Below are 22,172 nucleotides of genomic sequence, written 5' to 3' on the forward strand. Positions count from 1 at the left end.
GATGTCCTTGCTGAGAAAGACGCGGTTCGAGTCCGAAGTTGCTGGGGAGGAATGGTCTCTTTCGACGCCGAGGTCTTTCAGAAATCGTCTGAAAACCGCTCAGAGCTTGCCCTCACATTTCGCCATGAACCAGAGCCTTTTTGGGAGGCAGCTGAGTGTTGCCTCATCTTCGCAGATATGGAGACTGCCTCTCTCCAATCAAGCGGGGCTGGAGTCTACATAAACCCTTTCATTCGGGTTGCATACACCGAGAACACATGGATATGGCTGAATTTCTTCCGCAGATATGAACGAATATTTGCCAACCTCCAGTGGATCGTGAGCAGAATTGGTTATCCCGAATATAATCCTCGCAGGCTACATAAGACTGGTCAAATGGTCAGGGAGAAAGTATGGGTTCAAGGCGACGACGAGAACCAAGCTGGTTCGTTCCAGATGTTGGAACGGAAGGCAGCGGCCGGGGGTTTCTGCGGCCAAAGACGAATGTTTGTCATGAAAGATGACATCAACGATGCCAACAAGAAAGGAGAAAGAAACTGGGAGAAGATACCCGTTCCGTCCTATTAGAGCGGAAAACTGAAAATCAATGCATTCATACGTTATACAAACTAATCACCCGGAGCAGTACGTCAAAAAGCATACCTAGTCCTTTAAATAGATACGACCCCCTAATAGTAAGTAATGATAATACGTTTACTTTTCTTCTTCTGATATGTTACCTGGTACGGTGTGTATGGACAGCGGATCGTTCGTATACACGCCTTGACCGATAGCTAGTCTATATATAGGGATTCAAATCACTCTCTTCCATCTGCTAATGTTTGATATCTTTGGATCAAGACGGCTTAATTGCAGGAGAGTCACTCTACTGATACCATAGGGGTATCTGTTTCTCTTTATGCCGCTGGTTTCCGAGGACTTAAAGACTCAACTGGTCTCGTCAACACTTTGAAGCGCAATTTGCAGCCTCACCAGGACAATCTTGATGCCCATCACTTTATCATACTCTTTACCGACAAACTTTATAATCTCTTGCCCTGACAACCACAAAAACAGGTCCTAATAGAGTCGTGCGATGAGAACTAGCCTACCTACTATTCTCTTGAAAGAAGTTTCAACTCAGTAAACTATAGTTACTGCATATTACATTTAATTGTACTTCGCATATAGTGTTGCCACCATACTCGCCTTGCAAAAGAGCCATCATGCCGCGTTTATCCAGAACAAAAATTCTCATATCCCGCCGTCAGCATTTACTAGGATGGGACGATGATAGGTATCAAGAAACCTCGTGTTATCAATTTACCTCCAGATGGTATCGGCATCGTCAATGTTCAGCGTGCATTGGAGGTGTTCTAATTTGGTCGACAGGGGCCAGTCGACAACAGAGCAAGGGAGATTGATTTCCCCCGAGTCATGCACAGCATGCGGCTTGTCAGTACTTTGAAAGGCCGAAGCTTTGATCTGCAGTTAGAGACATTGGCTCATTAATTAGCCCAGGGCGAAGGTTGCAGCGATAAGGAATCAACCTAATCTCTTCTTCTTTTCTTTCCTTCAGCCGGAAGTGGTGGATAGTCAAGAAAGAATACCCTTAGACTTAACTAATTAAGCACAGCCTGTGTTTGGAGTGCCGGCATTTACACAATTTTTCTACCTCAGCGTTGTATGTGTGTCGTGGATTTCGATCTCCGCGGACCCGAGTCATGTTCCGTATCGATTCGGATAACTGGCATGGGTTACCCTGCTAGTTATAGAAGAAGCAGGAAAATCTCCTCAAATACCCAGCTGTGGCTGCAGTGAGATTTTAGCCTATTCTTGTTACCGAGCCTTTGAGAATATCGAAGGCCACGATAACTCACATGATGATCTAAAGTATACATGTTAGTTGCCTGGGTTCTTTTTCTTTTCTGTCGTTTTACACAATGCGGAACATACCTCCGTCCCGAGTACGTGAAGTGGCCGTTTATACCCTGTGGGATAATCCCGATATCACTTTTGACCTGGATCTGCCAGCACAGTAACATCATCGCTACTTGGCGCGGGACTTGACCAAATGTTTAAATGGCCACACTCCTCAGTCCTAGCAGAACAGTCTAAGGGACCTGTGTCGATAGAAAGGAGAGTAATGATCTTTCAGTCTTAAATCTCTCTTCCTCCCGTTTCTCTACCTCTACCTTTCTTTCATGCAAAGTCTACGTTTCTGCCTTTTCCATTTTACAGGTCCCTTGGATATAATCATTCTTCCTATTTATGCTTATTATGATGCATTTCCTTTATCCACTTCTGCTATGCACTTTAGTGTCTAGAGGAACAGCGCAGGTTTATATCGACTCGAGAACCGCGACTTCAAACACGGACTCCCTTCTTGAGGCCAATTTGGAGGAGACCATAATACTCTATGAATATAGGAACACTCCACTGAGTGCGAACTTCACCATCCTTGACGACTTTAACCACGAGTCACTAGCTATCGGCACCGGCTCGGCTGGAGAAATTGTTGAGGTCAAACCCAACAGTGGTCAACAATGGCAATTCCAGCAACTTGAAGACTACACGCATGTTGTACGCGTCAGAGACAGCAACAAATCTATACATTTTCCAACGTTGAAGGACGGCGCTGTCGCCACAGTTAGCAATGAGACTGCAACATTATTCGAAGCCGTGATAGGGCCTAACGTTATCTACAACCTCAATGCAACGGATGCCAACCCTAATGATGGGCCATTGTTTTGGACGATTGAACCTCTCAGCGCAACGGACCAACGCCCTGTTCTGAAGCTACGTAAACCAGCACTTGGGAGAGCCCGGCAGGATTTCGTCATGAAGAAGGTCCCGAAACAAAGCGATTAGTGCAATCGTCTTTGATGGAAACGCGGACTGTGCTACGATTACTCATATCGTCCATCGCGATACACAATCTTATACTCCGCTTAGGTTGACTAGCATATTCCGACAGTTAACGAATCTCTAGATTCAGAATTCATGGCCCGCTTAAGTACTTTTCGCTGTATCTCCATATCATGTCACATAAATATTAGATGCAATGACACCGCGAGAGTCAATATTTGTTCACTATTTTCACAACATCATACTTAAACCACACCCACTCGCCAAGTCTAAGGGGGCTCTTGTTGCCTGAGGCTGGAATAAGGTAGTTTATGACTAAGCCTATTTCCCAACAAAAATAGAATTGTGGCCCCTGCTTCCGCTTGTAACATCCCGGTAAAGCTTAATTTTTACTTTTTATTTCGCCGTCTGCACGAGACATGGCTCCCCCGTCGTTAAAAGCAGGAGAACAAGGTCCTCCTTGGAGTTACATTGCTGCTTTTTGTATAAGTGTAGATCAGTTCTCGGCCAAGAAGGATGTTGTGGTGAGATTCATTTATAGGTCCTAAATCTTGGAGGTAGTTACAATTTTGTCATGAGTGTCTATCTACCCTCTACTCCTTGCCTAAGTACAATCCCTTCCATCCTTTTATTTCTGAAGCCGCGCCCTTGGTGCTAAGTTTCCTCACATTGCACCTTCGTCCCTAGCTGCTATTTTTGGAAGTTTGATGAAGGTAAAGTCTTGTCGATCGCCACCCCCTCTTTCTCGAAGCTTGATAACAAGGCGATTTGGCTGTTCAGTGCTAAAGGGTTCCACAGTGAAGAACAGTCCCGGGCCTTCGCGGTGGACGTAGAATTTAAATTGGGCATTTCTATATATGGCTGGGTCAATCACAGTCGCCGCTGTCTCGCTTACTGTGGCGATTGATCCGAGTTTTGGGTCGGGAATATGTATGTATCTGTTGCTGTTGCTCTCCTTGATGATGTAGTTGTAGTCGAAAATTCGCTCGAAATGCCAGCGTGTTGTTGAGTTTGGTTGAACCTCTAGGGCCCCATCGTCACCAGCTCCAATACCAAGAATGTCTCCATTGAAGTCGTCATAAATAGTAAATGTGGTGTTTAAAGGATGCTCGATAAAGTAGGTAATAACTATCTGGGCCAGGATTGGCCGGCAGGTGAAGAGAGAGAGCAAAATAATAGAGATCAGATGCATGTTGAAATATGAGAATTGAAGGTTGAGTTCTAAATTGACAAATCTCCTCAGTAGAAACTGTGATATAGTACGCAATGTAGAAGACAAAATGGCATGAGATTTATAGAGCCAGCAACGAGGGGCAAGAGAATGGAAAACCCATCATCAATGATCCCCTTATTGTATTGATCAATAAACATGTATTACGAAGTGGATAAGTCGGATTTCAAATTACACCCTCGCTACCCGACCCGGCATTACTCAATGCATGACTACTCTTGCCTTGTAAGACATTTGAAACTCCAAAAATATATTATCCTATTGGAATTAATGCATGACCGGATATCCTTTTGCAATCATCCGGTTCGGGTAGAGAAGGAAGTGCTATTGTTTAAAGCTCTTTATCAATGTCGACAGCTGTGAAAACTAAAATCTTACTTGCAGCAATGTCTGGGTTATGGGGAATTAAAAGATATCACCGAATGTTTACTACAACCAAAATACATGAAATGAAACACGAATTTCTCCTGCAGCTGTTTTTAAAACTTTAGTTAGCTGTATTAACAACGAGTTATAAAGAAAGGCTGTTCATAAAAGAGAGATCTTTCTAGTAGCGTATTAAGGAGGCAAACGCCTAGACCTTGTCAGTGTGTTTACTGCTTGTATGTAAGCCTCTTTACTATATTTGAAGATAATACGAAGGGAGGAATGTGGGCCGCGGAATGAAAGATTTCCGAGGAGCAGATATCAAGAATAACTTCCTTCAACCGAGTTCATAATTAAACATTTAGCTCCATCCATGGCCGTATATGCACGGGGAATCAATGAAATTGACTAGTCATGGCAACCAGCTAACAGAATTCATGCAAAGCTGGTAAGTTGAGTATGGATAGATACGGTAATTTTGGACAGCAGTCACAGTTTATCACGTTGCCGATATCCGATTCTAGTTATAAATGCCATTGCCCTCTCATTTATCTGCACACCAACAATAGTTACCCGTCTTTTATCTCAAAGTCAATAATTCTACGCAAGCCGAAATGCAATTCTTACTATTTGTTATTGCTACTACCTGTGCTTTCACAGCTAGCGTTTCCGCGCAGTCTCCAAAACTATATACTCTCATTACCAGCAAGCAATATGGATTGAATCTCACTCTCAATGCCGACACCGGTGCCGTGGAATTCGAGAGAGGCAGTTTCTATAGACATTGGACAGATCATCCAGTATCTAAAGGGGCTCACAACTGGCATTGTTTCCGAGGAAGGCAACAGTACGAACTGAATATCATTTGGTGGATCCGCTTCCAAAACCATGTAGCTGGGGAATCTGCAACGGTGCCTCAAGATGATGGCTATGCCCCATCAATATTCGATGTTGAAACGGATGGGGATATCTCCTATCTCATCTCTCTTGAGACTCCAAACCCGGGAGAACGATTAGCTTGGACCATCGAACGGAACAACAAGACTGAAAACGCTGAGTTGAAATTGCAGCCTTATAAGAGGTTACCTAGCCAGCAGTTTACCATAACTCAAGAACCGGGAGATGACAAGTTTCCGCCATAACAATAAAGAGGGACGTGTGAATGGTAGGGGTATTGTGCGTTGGCAATGTTTCGCTTTTGCATTCCCGGAGATGTTATGTTTGATGTTTTGCTCTCATAACCAATGAAGTCAATTAAAGTAGTTATAGCCACACGTTTGGTGTAGACACTATATCTAGAATAGTGCCTGTGGATCATTAGTCTAAAACGAATAAGACTCTATAAGAGCTCCGTCAAAACTATGCCATTCAACCAAAGAGGTGAACGGTAGGAAGTGTAAAGTTATCTTGTGACAAGTTTGTACGCCATGGCTCCAATTCCTATATTGCCGTCACTTACGTATCTAGGTATCTGAAAGGTCGTATGGCAGCCCTTTCTGGGTTCCGTATTGCTGATCCATAGCTGCTAGCAGAAGGAGTATCATCCAGATCTTGACCAAACCACACCCATCCTTGCTTGACCCATCTTCTCGGCCTGCAGTTCTCATCGGGAAATGGAGTCATGCTGGCTGCTTAGTGCGTCGTGCGAGCTCGGATCGGGGAACATTATGACTGGTACCTTTGGAGAAGTAGAATGCAGCAACACGACAAAGTTTTCCTGGAAGTTTGGATATTTCTGTGTTTTCAGGCAAGACAATCCTCCAGCAGCCAAAAAACCACTGGATTTCCTGGATTTGGACTCCCTCGTTTTCAAAGAAATCAATAACCGCATGGTACAACGCTTCAGAGGAGGTCCTTGTCGCGTCAAGGTCACGAAGAGCACTCCATCTGACAATTCCTATGCTGCCTACAGGTAGTGGGGACGCGAACGGCGTCGTCGTGAGATATAGAAGAAGACCGGCAACAAAGCGAGGCCAGGGCTTGGCCGGCAGCTCCTTTACATAGACCACAAGGAACGGACCATCCACGCCGAATCCAAGCTGCGACGGGAAGAGTTGGGATAATGCAGCACGCTCACTCTCTGTTGGAGAGCGAGGAAGGCAAGATCCGTCCATCAACGTGAAATTCACGGCTGTATGAGTCATTAGTATTTATATTGAGAGCACCCAGAAGAATAATGATGGGTATTTACGGTCGATCTCACTGTTAAATGTGAGGAGAGGAGCTAGATGGAAGAAATAGAGGTCAGTGCCCAGCTGAGCCAAAGAGTGCCACTTTAAATATTCGAGACTTACCGTTGGAGGGGCCGGTGGCAACAAAAGCTTCATGTTGGACCACAAGGGACAAAAAGGCCTAAATGCCCCAAGGAATCCTTGAGTAAATGAGTGCGAGTCGTAGCTAATGGAATATTCCAACACCTCATCCATCAGAGTTCGAGACATCCTTGCGAGCAACTTGAGGGAATCGTGAAAGAAAACCGCCGATCGTTCTTCGATGCTGTTACATGGAGAACGAAGGAAACGATGTAAAGCTCTGACTTGTGCGTTGCTCGTTTGTTTCTGAAGATAACAAAGCAAGCGTTCGCAAAGGGAAATCAGCGTCGACGCGTGGGAGCGACGTCCAGGTTTAAGGTTGGTAAACAGATCGACAGAGGACAAGATATGTCGTGACTTTCGTGTCCTGCAGGTATGAGGTCATGTTGGACCACAAGGGACAAAAAGGCCTAATGCCCCAAGGGATCCTTTGGTAGTGAGAACAGGTCATAAGAATTAATGTGGGATTACCTAAGTCAACTCTTTCCATACAAGTCTTAGCGAAATTGTCGCTAGTCCCAGGGCGGTTGGTCCTCTCTTGATATCAAAATAATGTTTTTACATATCAAATGTAGCGGTTGGTCGCATATGTGCTGCGGAGGATTTATTTATAAATAGATCTTCAAGCTCGTCAGTCTTCAGGAGCCCATAGCTGGCACCGTTTCTGAGCATGGCAACAATATGGTACAAGATTCTGGCGGATCAGGAAGACATCAAGTCTCTAAAACGATAGTGAAAGGGACCGAAAATTATAACAGTAACAGATCAGGAACCTAAAAGTCTTCCAGGCCAATTTGTATCTGATAAGCAGCGTCGAAAGCTGACCAAAGAGCCCGGAAAAGATAGAAAGAGCCAAGGTAGGCTACCGAAACTCTAACGAGTGAAACAAATATCGAAGAGGGAAAAACGGACTCCAGTTCCTGCAAGGTCATGAAGCCGCATTTATGAATGGTATGAATGATGCCTCCAACAATCAGTAGCGAAGGAAAGAAGAAAACTCCAAAGGCAGCCGCCAGTATATGACTCGAACAAGTCTGAACAGATCACAAGCAATGCAACACGAACATGATCCAAACAATAAACACAAAAGATCGGGTAATGTACAATGTATGTACACAAATGCTGGAGGTACGCAGCCTGTGACATTTAGGACAACGCAAAGGCTAGTGTTGCGAGGTATTATAGCATTATACGGCAGGCCATCTGTTTCGGAGCCCGTCAGTCCAGCGGGTGTATAGAACATCGGCAAGCTGCTTAGTATGCTCCATTCCAACCGGGTGTTGGCCAGGTATGGGGCTTCCGGAATTCCAGTTGTGTTCTGACTGAACCTGAGCGGATTGCCGTCGTCTGTGGCTTTTTAGATGTGGATTGTTCTGAGCAAGGACCAGCTTTGGCTTTTGTGGCGTCTCTGGGGCTGGCTTTGGAAGCACGGTTGATATTTTTGGGTCACTGAAACTGGTTAGCATCGTAAATTTTTGAGTATTTACGTGGTTACACAGGGGAGCTACTTACGCCTGTAATTTCTCAAATGAGGATTTAACAATGTGATATAGCCCTTCAGGGTCGATCATTTCGAGATCACTGAAAGCTTCGGCTAGTCGCGATATTGCCTCTCGCTTTTCTTGATCGCTGGTATTTGCTAGAACTTCCTGGCAGGTAAGCCCAATGCCAGAGTTATACATTCTCCGACCTAAGATTGCTTCTTTGCTGTTGGGCTCGGTGAATAGCGTTTTAGGCACAGAATTTTCATTCATCCCAGGAACAAACCCGGCATTATTGTCAAGAGAGCTTTGTCTATCGGAAACTCGACGGAATTGTCTCACGGTCGAAGGTGAGTTCCCAAATGTCATATCCAAACCTAGAGGTTGCTTGACACTACTTGATCGGCGTCTAGTGGAGCGCTTCGACGGCGTCCTAGCTACTGTACCGCGGGTGCGACGAACGGTTGAGTTTGCGACGGGTTTTGGACCAGAAAATTCACTTTCCAAGGTTAGATTGTGCATAGATTCCAATGGTTCGGAAGCCTCTTCTGTGTTCGGAACTGAAGGTTGATTCTTTATATGCAAGCCCTTTGACGGAGTTGCCGCACCAGGCTTTATTGTGTCGAACACCCAGGCATCATCATCCGTACTTTTATTTGTGATCGTATCCCTGCATTTGACATTAGCATTTCGAACATAATGACTATGAAGGGCAACTCCATACATTGGTTCCGCATAATATTTAATATTAGCTGCAAGGCCCTTTGTAGCTTCCCATTCCTGTCGCCGTTGTATGAGCTCTTGAAGAGCCTCGGTCTTGCCAGCGCTACGGATAAACTTATGTTTCAGGAGCTCCTTCGCGGTAGGGCGCTTATCCGGATCTTTCTCAAGACATTGTGCAATGAAATCTTTGAGTTGCCAGCTGTAGGCTGCACCTTCTAGCCGTGGGGCCGATGCCTTTGGTATCAGGAACAATACCTTCATCGGATGTGTACTGGCATGCGGGGGCTCGCCGTTTATCATTTCCATTGCCGTAATACCAAGGGACCAGATGTCAGCTTTGAAGTCGTATCCAGCTTGTTGAATGACCTCCGGTGCCATCCAAAACGGGGTTCCGACAAAAGTGTTGCGTTGTGATTTGATGTTGGTGAGTTGGGCAGCAACTCCAAAATCTGCTAGCTTCACCTTCCCGGTATGTGAAAGAAGGACATTCGCTGCCTTGATGTCGCGATGGATCTTGCCCTCTTGATGGAGGTAGTCTAAGCCGAGAAGCAATTCACGGCAGACGATTGCGATGTGGGCTTCGTTAAACACGCCTGGTTTGAGCTTCATGCATGTTAGGATCACATAACTTCTATATAGTATGGGAGGAAAGATATCTTTACCAGATCCAGGCAAGACCCCCCTCCCAAATATTCCATTACAATCCATAATTTGTATCCTCGGAGGAAACTGGTCTTATATTGCGTGACGTAAGGACTGGCGCAGGTCGACAGAACGGTAATCTCCTGTTGAATTTCTTGGATATCATCATCGCTGGACTCGAGGTCAATCTAAGGCAAACAAACACCTGTTAACCATGACTTCGTAAATTCAAGGGCTCCAATTCACAGCATACGTGTTTGATAGCAACGATCTCGCCTGTCGCTCTGTCAATTGCTTTGTAAACAGTCCCGAAGCTCCCACCTAGCAGTAACCGATGTCGTTAGCAGGGTTCGAGATATTATCAATAGTAACCTGCCAGTGTATGCATACTTCCAAGCTCCTCCAGCATCTGGTACTTCGCTGCCATCCCACTTTCGTCCGCCATTGCTGTGAGAAGCGAGCGCTCTCCGCCCCCTTTTAATTGTCGTTGGCTCAGCGGAAGGAGGAAATCACGGCTCGCAAGCACTCAAAGCAGTGAACACCGTTATCGCGCGGGTGGTGTCCACGTCTCTGTCCCGCGGGAGCTGCAGCTTGATATGCCCTTAATGAAGGCGAAGAATGCTAATTTTTCTGCATATCTTCCTCAAGGTCGTCAACATGCGTCGTCTATGGCAACAGCCGCAACTTAAAAAAATAACAGACGCAGAGTTTGGGATATTTGGCACGTGACTTCTAGTATATTGCTTTTTTTTACTTCTACTATGCAAGGGACGGGATTTTCGATGCAAGGGTGCTGCTATTGTGATTAGATATACGAGATGTTTTCGCGGGGAGATGATGGTGTCTATAGATCAGGTGGTAGCAGGCCATGAGACGGCTGGCTAAATATATTTATATGGGTTCATTATTCCGTTCTACATTTGCATTGTTAGATAAATCAAAGCAAACGGAGAGGAAAAAGGAGCGACTCACTGGATCGTATAGCTTCTTGAGCTGCTGCATTAGCTTTATCATCGCCTCATTCTTGCTATACCCAATATATTCCTTCTTTGCGATCCCTAGGCCGTGTTCTGCGCTAATGCTGCCATTACGCTTCGCGATCCATTCATATACCCAGGGTTCGATCGCCTTCTCGACTTCCTTGCTATACTGGCGCACAGCAACATTCAGGTGAAGGTTGGAATCGCCCATGTGTCCATAACCAACAACCTCATGAACCGGGAAACTGTCATCATTTCCAATGAGACGGGCTTTGGAGAGACGGTCTCGCGTGTCTTCGACAAGCTGGTACAATTCTGTTAGTGGTATCGACACGTCGTACTTGTACGTGCCACCAAGGTGACTGAGCGACTCTGTGACACCTTCTCTCCAGCGCCATAGAGCTTGTGCCTGTGACTCATCCTGGGCCAAAACACCATCTGCAACAATAGACTCTCCCATGACGTGTTCTAGGAAAGCCTCGAGCTTTGCATTGTCATGTTCGCCATTTGAACCGCTTGTCTCAACCAAGCAGTAAAACGGATATGACCCTTCGAGGGGGTGTTTTAGACCCGTAACCTGACGGACAATACTTTGACTTTGTCCATCCATCAGCTCGAACGCAGATAGGATCTCTGACAGCTGGCCCTTGGCTTCCAGGAAGGCCTTGCGAACGTGTTCAAAGCTTTCTAATCCAAAGAAAGCGACGTTTGTTGCTTTTGGCCGTTGAGGACATATTATGGAAACGCCTGTTATAATTCCTATCGTCCCCTCGCCTCCGATAAACAAGTGTTTTAAATCATATCCGGTGTTGTTCTTCCTCAGCAAGGACATGTCTTCCATGATAGTTCCGTCTGGTAAAACCGCCTCAATTCCAAGGACATTCCCATGTAAGCTTCCATACCGGAGTAAACGTAGACCTCCAGCATTCGTAGCAACGTTGCCGCCAATTTGACATGAACCCTTCGCACCTAGATCAAGAGGGAATATGTGCTTTCTCTCCGCCAGGTAGTTATCAGCAACTTCCAGTATTACTCCAGCATCCACAGCCAAAACGCCAGAGTTCTCGTCAAAAGATCGAATGTTGTTCATGCGAGAAAGGTTCACAACAATCTCGTCAAACACAGGGACCGACCCTCCCACTAAGCCTGTATTTCCGCCCTGAGGCACAATAGCGAGCTTCTGAGAATTGCAGTATTGAAGTATCTTGCTCACTTCCTCCGTCGTCTTCGGTTTCAGCACTAGTTTTGTGTGTCCTCTGTACTTTTTCATCCAGTCACGGTTGAAGGGTTCTATATCGTCTGTTGCGTCGGTCGTTACTCCATCTATCACAGCCGAGCCTTCTCCCAACAGCCCCTTGAAATACTGAACATGTTCTCCGGTCAATTGCGCAAAGTTCGGGTTTCGGCTCAACTTTGGGTATGCATCGGTAGTATATTTTGTTGACTTCGCGGTCGGCGCACTGGCAGTTTCGGGAAGACGCCGGCTTGCGGATGAAGAGAAATGGGCGATGGCAGGGCGAAGGGCAGGGTAATTGGCGAAAGTGGTTCGAGCTCCAGTCGTCCCAGCACGACGGAGAGCGTATGACAGCCTACTTGAACACGACATCGCCGAAGACTCCCGCAATATGGCAAGGAGCGTAATTTGATGGCTTGACCGTGTTGGCTGAAGTTGTTGAGATACAGAGAAGCAAAAATGCCGACCTCGGAAATAAATCCCGTGATCGGGCTGGAGCTTGAGGCTTTTTCTCTTTATTCTTAATTTGACGTCGTAGATTTCTTTTAGCTATCAACACGCAATTCCAAGCTTGACATTGGCATGATAACTAGCAGGTCGAAATGGGCACACTGGGTACAGCCTGTGTGCGTGTGTGCGTTAACTTGCTACTACTTACCTGCTTGGTTTGCCCTCTTCCCTTTGAATACCTAGACCTCCCGAGAATCTTCCCGCTGCTGCCCCTCGGGATCTCCTTGACGAATTCAGCCCCGCCAGAAAACCATTTATAGAAGGGCTTGTGGGTTTGGACATAATGCTGTACATTTCTTGCAAGCTGGCTGTTTCTGATTTCAATACATATGCCTTTGGTACTTTTAGCCCATTGTTGTCGTACCGGAGGCTCTCTATTACAATCCAACTAGAGGAGGTCACAGGCTCCTAATCTATCTCTTCATGATCCTGAAATGGCCAATTCTGCAAGAGGTCTTCTCGATCCTCTTCTGTCTCAGAAATCTCCAGCATATGCGCTTTGATGTTTGCCATTCGCTCCGTTGCTTCCTCATACATTTCGTTTGGTACCCAGCCGTCCACATTGATACCAACAGCATCTCTAATATTTTGCATTTGAGAGTTCGCGGTCTTTTGTTCTGCATCGATGTCAAGACATTTTTTGGCCTCTTCTGGTGAATATTGCAAAGGGTACTGAGTGTCTTTCATATCGGCACTTGCAATTCCTGGCCAGTAGGAAGCCATATTGATGAGAGTTGCTTTCAGCGTTGTACTATCGCCTTCCCATGGGCGATTAGCAACATCATATGGCCGGCTCCGCATCACACCGCTGTAGCTTGCCATCGCGCGAAAATGGTTCTCATTATAGCGGCTCGTAAAGCCAAGGTAATAATAGTGAGTTTGCCTCTTTCTATAGATCTCCTGCTCCAGCTCTTTTTCGTCGTCAGCCAGCGAGTCAAAGTCTTTCCTTAACTCTGGATAATTGAAGTTCTCCGAATCCTCGTCTCCATAATTCTGAAAGTGCTTTGGAATCTTCGCTTGGATGAACAGAGGAAGAATCGAAGTGCGTTCCCAATCAATGATGCTGCTGATTTCTCCAGTTTCAGTCATGAAGATATTGTTTGGTGACAAGTCGGGGTGACGAATGGTGGGCTCGTTAAGAAATTCCTGAGAGGGAATTATATATGGAGCCACTGAAAGGAAATCTTCGAGGTTGCGGATTTGTACCTCTGGGTTGACTTTCTTATTATCATAGAGCTCCCTGTATAAGGCCTCTCGAGGGTATCGTGGCTCCCCAAAGAGTCGAAGCCATTGTATTTCTCGAAGTCCAATAGACTTTAACAATTCAGCAGGAGACTTCCCTACGCCATGTTAGCTATATGATAGTTTTATCAGCATACACGGAGAAATCATACAAGGGCCTCTGTTTGTTTTCAGTTCCTCGCGCTTATGATACCACCATAGGAGCTCTACAGAAGGTCCAACACAAAAAGCATTATTGTCAGGGAGAACAACCATATCGGTGCCATGCGGTAACGAGTCTGTATGATAAAGACTACCAAACGCGGGGAGCTTGATCTTAAAAAGGTGACTTTCAATGGCAACAAGCTTTTTCACGACTGTTTTCCGTTCATCAAACCCTATAGAATACCATGCGGTTTCTAGTTCCCCCCCCTTGGCTTTCTCCATTACGACGTACTCTGCTCCTAGTGGATTGGAGGAACTATTCCACGCCAAAACCTTAGGTATAGGGATTCCTTGGAGTCGAAGGTATTCAATTGTGGCAACCTCACTAGCTACACCGTAGGTGTGAGGTAAGGTGGATGGGTATGGCAAACGGGCAATGACCTCTTGCCCATTCTTGAATGTAGCCTCAAATACACGGTAAGATCCGCCCTCTGCGATTTTTGCGAGCCTGACGACATTTTGACTGCTCTGATTCACGGATTTGGCAATGATGTCCAAGAGTTTATCGACATCGAAGAATAGATGACGCTCATGGAACCGCTTGCCTTCATTATACCTGAAAAATCGGGTGAGTCAGTACTAGATTTACCCATAACTAAAGCCGAAGACTACTCTCTTTCAAAACTCACAGCCATCTTCCGGATGTATAGTTGTAAAAGCTGTGGTTGACATCGTGGACGCTGGTTAGTTCTGCTGTGCTTGAAAACTGTGCCTTGCTCCGTTGAACCCAGCAGAAAGATAACCTTCGACGTATCAGAATAGAGGAACGTCGCAGGTTCATGAGAAACCGCATTGTGATTTGAAATGCCTTTGATGAAACACGGTATGATATATGGTGTTGTATATACAATGGTTAATCGAAGTAATGCTGGCAAGGTTCCTTCTTCTGCGGTTTCCCGGCGCAAGAGCAACTGAGGTACGCATGCTGTTATGGGAAAAACGTCGTTATGTGATGAAGAACGAGAATGAAGTCGACGTCATCGACACGAGTAATAACTCTTAAGCTACAGGAGAGAACTGATTTCTGCATACCTCGCACAGCAAGGAAGCCAGGTCTCCTTAGAATTTGGATCTTCTCCTTCCGGCGTTTGTAGCTCTTTTTTTTTTTAAGCTCCTGTCCTTGGTTCAGATGGAGAATAAAATCTCCGGCCAACATTCACCCTGTCCAGAGCGGCTTGATCAATTATCCCTTTCCACTACTGCCACACTTATAACAGAGAAATGAAACGTTGTATCGGCGTTGTTGGTTGGAGCTTTGAAGCAGCACTTATTGATAGTACTGGTTAATAGCTTTTCAGAGCTAGTTATCGTTACCATCCCTATATTCAGGTCTTCAAATGTTGCAAGTCGTTAAAGCTCACATTCATCCAATGATATGCAGCATAGAGAGTGTACAATCCATCCATCAAATTGGGCCCAATTCAACCTCAAGTGCGTAGTTATGCGTGCATTTTACGCCTTTAAACTAGCAATATACTCAAGGCCCCTCTTCTTTGCAACTTCTTTGACGTACTCGTCACCTTTTTCACCAAATATGTCTACTCCCCAGAAGAGAGGCTGGCTTGCTCGGGCGTTACGATCAAGAGCATTAATTTCGTCCATTGCGGATTGCGATAGCTCAAAGTCTGTATATCAGTTAGAAACCATCATAAATTGCGTTAGTAACAAAAGGGGAATGAGGGATAGTCAACCAACCTTTGAAGTTGTCGATAATCCTTTCAGGCGTAACACTTTTGGGCAGGACTGCGGTGCCTCGTTGGACATGCCATGCAATCAGGACTCGAGCAGAGCTCACCCCGTTTGCTTCTGCAATCTTTTGAATCTTTTCATCGTCCATTGCTCTAGAACACCTTTAGTTTTTACCCATTGAAGGCTTGTCCAATCAGAGTGGTATCATACCTAGGCATGTTGTGAAGGTTGTTCCCTAAGGGGCTGTATGCTTCCAACAGTATATTTTTTTCGGACAAGTATTTCCTCAAGTCATCCTGTTGAAAATAAGGGTGTGCCTCCACCTGATCCACTGCTGGAGGGATTTCGGCGCTGCCGTCCTCGTTAGACCTGTATAGGAAAAGGCAGCATGTGACAATCATGCTATTCGAGAAACTCACTAGGAAAGTAGTTCCTCGATTCTCTGCTTGCTAAAGTTGCTAACACCGATGCTTCTGACTTTGCCCTTCTTGACTAGGGATTCCATGGCCCTCCATGTATCCTTCAAGGTCACTTTGGCATCCAGGAGAAGTTGGCCTGTTTCTGTATCCTTTGGAAATGCCGCTTCTCCGGGAACAAAAGCAACAGGCCAGTGGATCAAGTAAAGATCCAAATAGTCAACTCCAAGGTCTTTAAGAGTTTTATCACATGCAGCTTCAACAAATTCAGGTCGGTGGTGGGTATTCCATAATTTAGAGGTCAAGAAAACTTCCTCGCGGGGAACTCCAGAGTTCTTCAACCCCAGGCCAACCTCAGTTTCGTTCCTATAGGCAAATGCGCCATCAATGTGCCTATATCCTGCCTTGAGCGCTACCTCAACTGCTTTCTCAACTTCGTGTGGTTTAGATTGCTGTCGATCATGTATTAGCATATACCAATTGGAATAATTTAGCCAAATTGTTCTTCCGGCTGTGTCGGAAATGCTTATACTAACCCATGTTCCTAAGCCCACTGCCGGTATCTTATACCCAGAGTTAAGTGTGAAAGTAACCTTACTTGCCATTTCTTATTGCGTATTCCAGTGAGTTCCTTGTACGGAGAATTTCAGAGTATATCTAGAGGACCTGAGATTGAGTGGCAGATATGACTGCTTTTATGCACGGTAAGCTATACCGAAGCCCCTCACTTGTGCCAAAAAGAAACTGCCATAAAATTGGTTACCCCACACTTGCATGCATTTGCGCACCTTGAGTATGATGGAGAACCTTGCGATCGCTGGCCGAGGCCAATGACGTTGATATTATCCATGAAGTTGGCGCGAATTTTGTCGTTGAGTAATCAGTCCCTGCAGGACTTGCTCTTCTTGCATCTTCCATCCGCATCTCCGCTTGACTGACCGGCGGCTTCTAGATACATAATTCATCCGCTCCTCTCCTAGTAGCTAGTGGGCGCACGTCTAGCAAGTAAATATTAGCTCTGAATTAGCCTGTAAAGAGAGGACTGGTGGGCAAACAAAGTGCTGAATCTGTGTGAACTAAAGTGGTTGAAATTCCATTGCAGCCTAGCTCGATGCCCTTGTCCAATAGTAGTTATCGTCTTTAATGCCAGGAAGAGTTGCCACCGGGATTTGTATGCGGTTAAGTTGAATCCATGAATAAAAGCCAAAAATATCACCGGCCATTCAAAAAGGAAAGTGATATCTGCCGAGAGGTTAATTGACTAGTTAATGTCAATATTTATTTGGGATAATTAATGCTATTAGTTATGTTAGTGGGAGATTAATTAGTTAAGTAACTAGTAAGTTACTCACGACATGAAAAGTCCGTTCCAATATATTAGCCCATTTTCACCAATAATTTCGTATGATTATAGCTTGTCCACATTTGGGGCGGAAGAGCTAGTACCAGTCAATATCCTATTTATAATGCCCAGTACGTCCATGAGAAAATAGACCAGTGACCTTCCCATTGCGTAGAGGGTGACGATAGAGAGAGTCGTGGTGTAAATCAATAAGTAGCTTGTTAGCCCGCCTAAGCCGCGCGCTTATCTTGGCGCGCGGATTGCTTGGACGGAGCTTCAAGGCACCCGCAACTCACGTCAACCATAACGTATGTCCGCTGTGAAAGCTCACCCACCAACAAAGCAGCCTACCTTCCGCCCAACAAGCCAGGATATTCTTCTTGCCTGTTAATATCCTTCTGTTACCGACTTTTAATTTCGAGTAGTGGCCAATTTAAAAGCTCAACATGGCTTCAGGATACGACAGAGCTCTTTCAGGTAGGTACATCACTATCCAGCGTCAAATCACTGCTCGCTAACATCGGCATTACAGTCTTCAGGTATTGCTGCACCCGTGTTTATAGTGGATTTCTTCGTGTCTAATATATTATTACAGTCCCGATGGACACGTCTTTCAAGTAGAGTATGCCTTGGAGGCTGTCAAGCGAGGTAAACAATACTCCCTCCACCCATAACCTTGTGGTCAAGTCCCGCCAAACTGACACCGAATAGGCACTTGCGCCGTTGGAGTGAAGGGTGAAGGTATCGTGGTGCTCGGCTGTGAGAAGCGTTCGGCGATGAAGCTACAAGATACACGAATTACGCCTTCGAAAATCGGTCTCATCGATAACCACGTTTGCCTTGCATTTGCTGGCCTAAACGCCGACGCTAGAATATTGGTCGATAAAGCTAGAGTAGAAGCTCAATCACACCGACTTACCGTTGAAGATCCAGTGACGATTGAGTATATTACTAAATATGTTGCTGGTGTCCAACAACGATACACCCAGAGTGGTGGTGTCCGTCCGTTCGGAATCAGCACATTGATAGTTGGCTTCGATAACGGCGACAAGACTCCCCGACTCTACCAGACAGAGCCCTCCGGCATATACTCTGCATGGTGCGTTGACGACCATACAAGAAAAATAGACGATGGGCAATTAGCTAACACCCCGGTTTAGGAAAGCCAACGCCATCGGCCGATCGAGCAAAACCGTTAGGGAATTCCTAGAGCGAAACCACAAAGACGGTATGGACCGGGAGGCTACTATTCAGCTTACTATCAAATCTCTACTCGAGGTTGTGCAGACGGGAGCGAAGAATATCGAGATTGCCATCATGGCCCCAGGACAGCCCATAGAGCTCCTCCCCAACGACGAGATCGAGGCTCACGTCAAGAGCATAGAAGCCGAGAAGCAGGAAGAGGCAGCCAAGAAGAAGACTGGCAGGACACCCGGCACCGGAACTGCCACCTTATTGCCTAGACAGTCTGGCGAAGGCTCCTCTAGCTGAAGCGGTAGCTAGCTATGGAGTTGAGGAGTAAACAAATATCAAGACGATCATTACACTTTTATAAAGAAAAAAAGATACTCTTCTTAATTTATGCTTGCTCTTATATGGTATAAAATTATTGTCTCTCCCCATGAAAGGAAGTGCGTTCGTCGTGTACTTCGTAAATCATCACACGCCCTCTATCCAAGCCTATTTGGCGCATCCCTGACATCGAATATCGACCGTTCTGCGTCTGTCCTTACTCTCTCATCCTTCAACATTCTTGAGTCCTTTCGTGGGTCCTCCCCTTCCACTTTCACTGCTGGTTTCGGCGTAAGGGCGTCTATGACGAAATGATTATCGCAATGTGGGCAGTACTCGTCACTATGGCCGGCCAAAATGTCAGACAGATAATCCCAAACAGGGCCAAAAATTGACGGAACACACCTTTCATCAAACTCAGCGGCATCCTTTCTGAAGCACTTCTTGCACTTCTTGCAAGCAAGAGTCTAAGGTCGTCGTTAGATGTGCCTGGACCTCCTTCTAGTTTGGTATCTTCGGCTCACCATTTCTGTGGAGGGGAGCAGTTGATGATTTTCCTGCTCTCTGTGACAGTCGGCACAGTCGAACCATTTACGGCCTAAAAATATAAGCATGGTATCTCCCCGTCTATCTGTTTATCCAGCGAGCTTACAGCATGGCGATCGAACCGCGACTTGAGCGTTAAGGACGTGTTTGCTATATCAAGCATGCACCTTAGCTGACTGTCTAATACCCAAGCGAGCAGTATCGAGTATAGAACGTACCACATCTTGACAGCACAGGATAATCCCAGAGCAATAGGCTGTCGTGCACTGGAAATTTGTCAAATCGCAGATAAGCGGTTATCCCACCGAGTTGACCGGGTTCAGGTGGGCTGCCAAAGTTCATCCAGCGGCTCCAGGAGATTTTGATATTTTTCAACCATCCACCAGCCCGCCAAGAGAGTCACGGATGTCGCGCTGAGAAATAAGACTGAAATAATTCGTAGCCTACATTCGAAATAGGGTCAAAAAGGTTTCTACAAGTACTTAAGCCTACACAATGTCCATCCCTTCACCTTGGTCCTGAGGCGGTTGAATACTACCTGGCGCACCAAAAAGGGGCACGCATAAACTCTTACCCTGCCGTAACAAAAGTAACAGTAACTATCTAACTAGGTACCTACCGACCTACCAAGCTAGAAAGATATCTGCCTAGTTCCATGTCTGTGATTCTAGCTTGATCTCTCTCATCGTCTTTGCCGGATCGACTATTGAGATACGTAATGGCCACCGGAGCCAGCTGCTTCCGTCTGGCGCCATCAAATAAAAAGAAGCCTAGAAAAAGCCCCTATTTAAATATTTAAATAAACCTGGGCCGCCAGGAACAAAATCTTCTTCGCCTTTGACCAACGAGATCAGGATAATTTGAACATACCCCTGACCTCAAGATGACAGCCTCGCCTGCGGAGAAGAAGTATGACTTTGGTGGTCCGTAAGTTTTCCCCTACGCATGGATATGTTTTCATGATTTTTGTCAGGTTGACTGACTTGGATAACTGCAGACTGGGTGCAGCTGCCATAACATTTGGCCTTCCGGTGCTTCTGCTCTTCTTTGCATTTGGGTGTAATGATGTGACTGGCTGTCCGGTGCCGTCACTCTTGTATCCAAAGAATTTTACCTGGGAGCAGTTCAAGCTGGAGAGCGGATGGCCGGCTGGTGGCATCTGGGACCTTTTCAGCTGGAAGGTTACTGCTGTTATGCTGGGCTATTATCTGGTCAGCTTGATGCTGTGGAAGGTCCTGCCTGCACAGGAGGTCAAGGGGACGAAGCTCGTTCACCATGGGAAAGCACTGGACTACCGCTTTAATGGTGAGTAATTGTCTCAATTGTATGCGATGATCAGAGCTGATGGGGAATATTGCATTGCAGCATTCTCATCAAGTATTGTGCATTTGGCTGTCTGCGCCGTTGGAACATACTTCCAGGGCGCCAATTTCTTCGTCTGGACGTATATCACAGACAACTACATTCAGCTACTCACAGCAAACATTGTGATAGCCTATGCAATCTCTGTCTATGTCTATCTCAACAGCTTCAGCGTGGATATCAACTATCCCAATAAGGACTTACGCGAGCTGGCTATCCGTGGAAATACGGGCAATACCATATATGACTTCTATATCGGCCGCGAGTTGAACCCCCGTGTCACTCTGCCCATCTTTGGCGAAGTTGACCTCAAGACATGGCTAGAGATACGGCCCGGTCTTACCGGCTGGGCCTTACTCGACCTCGCGTTTGTGGCAAAGCAATACCGCACTTATGGCCGTCTGTCTGATAGTATCGTTTTTACTGCCTTTGTACAGACATACTATGCTCTAGACGGCCAGCACAAGGAGCCTAGCGTCTTGACTATGATGGACATTACCACAGACGGACTTGGATTTATGCTTACCTTCGGCGACATTGTTTGGGTTCCTTTCCTATACTCCACCCAGTGCCGCTATCTCTCTGTCTATCCCGTACATCTTGGTTGGACAGGTGTCGCAATTGTCAGTGCCGTGTTTGCTCTAGGCCTGTACATCTTCCGAGCATCAAACACTCAAAAGAACGTCTTCCGCACACGACCGGACGACCCAAGTGTGGCCGGCCTCTCTTACATCCAAACAAAGCGAGGAACCAGGCTGTTGACATCTGGATGGTGGGGAGTATCCCGCCATATCAACTATTTTGGTGACTGGTTGCAGGCTTCTCCCTTTAGCTGGCCTACCGGGTTAGCTGGTTACATGATCTTGCCGGCCGGGAGTGCTGCTGCGGCTGCACAGGCTTTTACTATGTTGGATGGCAGGGAGGTGGTTCAGGGAGAAGCCAAGGGCTGGGGTATTGTTTTTACGTACTTTTACGTGCTTTACTTTGCTATCTTACTAATGCATCGTGAACGAAGAGATGACGGGGCATGCTTTAAGAAGTACGGTGATGACTGGAATAGATACAAGGCTATTGTCAAATGGAGGATTCTACCGTGGGTTTACTAGATGGGGGCTGGCAGCATCAGGTTTAGAATTGGAGTAATGGTGACATAGAGGCCGGTTATATAGATGATATATGTAATACTATTGCCCTTCTATAGAGTTCCTTTTACGAGATACCCCCTATATCCGTAAACCATAGGTGTCTACCAGTAGCCTTATTTATCTATCGGGTGTTTTATGCCCTCTCCATATGTTTCTTCTAGTGTCTTGCCTAGACCTTGAGACCTGCTGCCGTCAAATATGCACGCCCTGTGCCTTTGTCTCCTTGACCCTGTAGCTGTTGGTGACACCCGGATACCCATGCATCCAATGGCCAACATGACGGGTAAGAAGGCATCTCTGACTTTGAGGCTTAGAGCGCACTCCATCCAACCGTCTAAATGCCTTTCGTCTATAAATAATTAAATACAAGCAGAGAAAGAGTCAAGTA

The 22,172-nt window shown here is 46.0% G+C and overlaps 12 protein-coding genes across 12 annotated transcripts in view; 5 read left to right on the top strand and 7 right to left on the bottom strand.

Annotated features, from left to right (window-relative positions):
* MGYG_04035 (hypothetical protein) overlaps positions 1 to 567 on the top strand; it is a gene marked incomplete at both ends in the record, with an annotated part of 1,644 nt that extends 1,077 nt beyond the window's left edge. Inside the window, one exon of the mRNA XM_003173814.1 lies at positions 176 to 567. Coding sequence (XP_003173862.1) covers positions 176 to 567 — 392 coding nt within the window. The remainder of the gene's footprint in view (positions 1 to 175) is intronic.
* Positions 568 to 2,262: 1,695 nt separating this feature from the next.
* MGYG_04036 (hypothetical protein) lies at positions 2,263 to 2,850 on the top strand (the record flags this gene model as incomplete). Its single annotated transcript, XM_003173815.1, has 1 exon — positions 2,263 to 2,850. One exon carries the CDS (start codon positions 2,263 to 2,265, stop codon positions 2,848 to 2,850), a length of 588 nt encoding a protein of 195 aa, XP_003173863.1.
* Positions 2,851 to 3,511: 661 nt separating this feature from the next.
* MGYG_04037 (hypothetical protein) lies at positions 3,512 to 4,039 on the bottom strand (the record flags this gene model as incomplete). The annotated part of the gene is made up of 1 exon (XM_003173816.1): positions 3,512 to 4,039. One exon carries the CDS (start codon positions 4,037 to 4,039, stop codon positions 3,512 to 3,514), a length of 528 nt encoding a protein of 175 aa, XP_003173864.1.
* A 1,019-nt stretch (positions 4,040 to 5,058) lies between these two features.
* MGYG_04038 (hypothetical protein) lies at positions 5,059 to 5,586 on the top strand (the record flags this gene model as incomplete). Its single annotated transcript, XM_003173817.1, has 1 exon — positions 5,059 to 5,586. The coding sequence occupies one exon, from the start codon at positions 5,059 to 5,061 to the stop codon at positions 5,584 to 5,586; it is 528 nt and encodes a 175-aa protein (XP_003173865.1).
* Positions 5,587 to 6,063: 477 nt separating this feature from the next.
* Positions 6,064 to 6,885, bottom strand: MGYG_04039 (hypothetical protein; the record flags this gene model as incomplete). The annotated part of the gene is made up of 3 exons (XM_003173818.1): positions 6,064 to 6,575; positions 6,636 to 6,699; positions 6,739 to 6,885. The coding sequence occupies 3 exons, from the start codon at positions 6,883 to 6,885 to the stop codon at positions 6,064 to 6,066; spliced, it is 723 nt and encodes a 240-aa protein (XP_003173866.1).
* A 1,058-nt stretch (positions 6,886 to 7,943) lies between these two features.
* MGYG_04040 (STE/STE20/YSK protein kinase) lies at positions 7,944 to 10,047 on the bottom strand (the record flags this gene model as incomplete). Its single annotated transcript, XM_003173819.1, has 6 exons — positions 7,944 to 8,205; positions 8,269 to 8,907; positions 8,962 to 9,563; positions 9,623 to 9,790; positions 9,856 to 9,923; positions 9,993 to 10,047. The coding sequence occupies 6 exons, from the start codon at positions 10,045 to 10,047 to the stop codon at positions 7,944 to 7,946; spliced, it is 1,794 nt and encodes a 597-aa protein (XP_003173867.1).
* Positions 10,048 to 10,407: 360 nt separating this feature from the next.
* Positions 10,408 to 12,188, bottom strand: MGYG_04041 (D-lactate dehydrogenase 2; the record flags this gene model as incomplete). Its single annotated transcript, XM_003173820.1, has 2 exons — positions 10,408 to 10,446; positions 10,575 to 12,188. The coding sequence occupies 2 exons, from the start codon at positions 12,186 to 12,188 to the stop codon at positions 10,408 to 10,410; spliced, it is 1,653 nt and encodes a 550-aa protein (XP_003173868.1).
* A 546-nt stretch (positions 12,189 to 12,734) lies between these two features.
* Positions 12,735 to 14,565, bottom strand: MGYG_04042 (serine/threonine protein kinase; the record flags this gene model as incomplete). The annotated part of the gene is made up of 3 exons (XM_003173821.1): positions 12,735 to 13,666; positions 13,721 to 14,328; positions 14,402 to 14,565. 3 exons carry the CDS (start codon positions 14,563 to 14,565, stop codon positions 12,735 to 12,737), a joined length of 1,704 nt encoding a protein of 567 aa, XP_003173869.1.
* Positions 14,566 to 15,224: 659 nt separating this feature from the next.
* Positions 15,225 to 16,482, bottom strand: MGYG_04043 (NADPH-dependent D-xylose reductase; the record flags this gene model as incomplete). The annotated part of the gene is made up of 5 exons (XM_003173822.1): positions 15,225 to 15,397; positions 15,468 to 15,613; positions 15,672 to 15,812; positions 15,881 to 16,329; positions 16,414 to 16,482. The coding sequence occupies 5 exons, from the start codon at positions 16,480 to 16,482 to the stop codon at positions 15,225 to 15,227; spliced, it is 978 nt and encodes a 325-aa protein (XP_003173870.1).
* Positions 16,483 to 17,665: 1,183 nt separating this feature from the next.
* MGYG_04044 (proteasome component PRE6) lies at positions 17,666 to 18,710 on the top strand (the record flags this gene model as incomplete). The annotated part of the gene is made up of 4 exons (XM_003173823.1): positions 17,666 to 17,700; positions 17,815 to 17,867; positions 17,931 to 18,318; positions 18,380 to 18,710. 4 exons carry the CDS (start codon positions 17,666 to 17,668, stop codon positions 18,708 to 18,710), a joined length of 807 nt encoding a protein of 268 aa, XP_003173871.1.
* Positions 18,711 to 18,889: 179 nt separating this feature from the next.
* Positions 18,890 to 19,500, bottom strand: MGYG_04045 (zinc finger protein; the record flags this gene model as incomplete). Its single annotated transcript, XM_003173824.1, has 5 exons — positions 18,890 to 19,073; positions 19,137 to 19,198; positions 19,256 to 19,329; positions 19,384 to 19,427; positions 19,496 to 19,500. 5 exons carry the CDS (start codon positions 19,498 to 19,500, stop codon positions 18,890 to 18,892), a joined length of 369 nt encoding a protein of 122 aa, XP_003173872.1.
* Positions 19,501 to 20,160: 660 nt separating this feature from the next.
* Positions 20,161 to 21,745, top strand: MGYG_04046 (Delta(14)-sterol reductase; the record flags this gene model as incomplete). Its single annotated transcript, XM_003173825.1, has 3 exons — positions 20,161 to 20,204; positions 20,275 to 20,582; positions 20,643 to 21,745. 3 exons carry the CDS (start codon positions 20,161 to 20,163, stop codon positions 21,743 to 21,745), a joined length of 1,455 nt encoding a protein of 484 aa, XP_003173873.1.
* Positions 21,746 to 22,172: the final 427 nt, after the last annotated feature.

This window comes from Nannizzia gypsea, genomic scaffold (assembly GCF_000150975.2).
Source record: "Nannizzia gypsea CBS 118893 supercont1.3 genomic scaffold, whole genome shotgun sequence".
NCBI lineage: Eukaryota > Fungi > Ascomycota > Eurotiomycetes > Onygenales > Arthrodermataceae > Nannizzia > Nannizzia gypsea.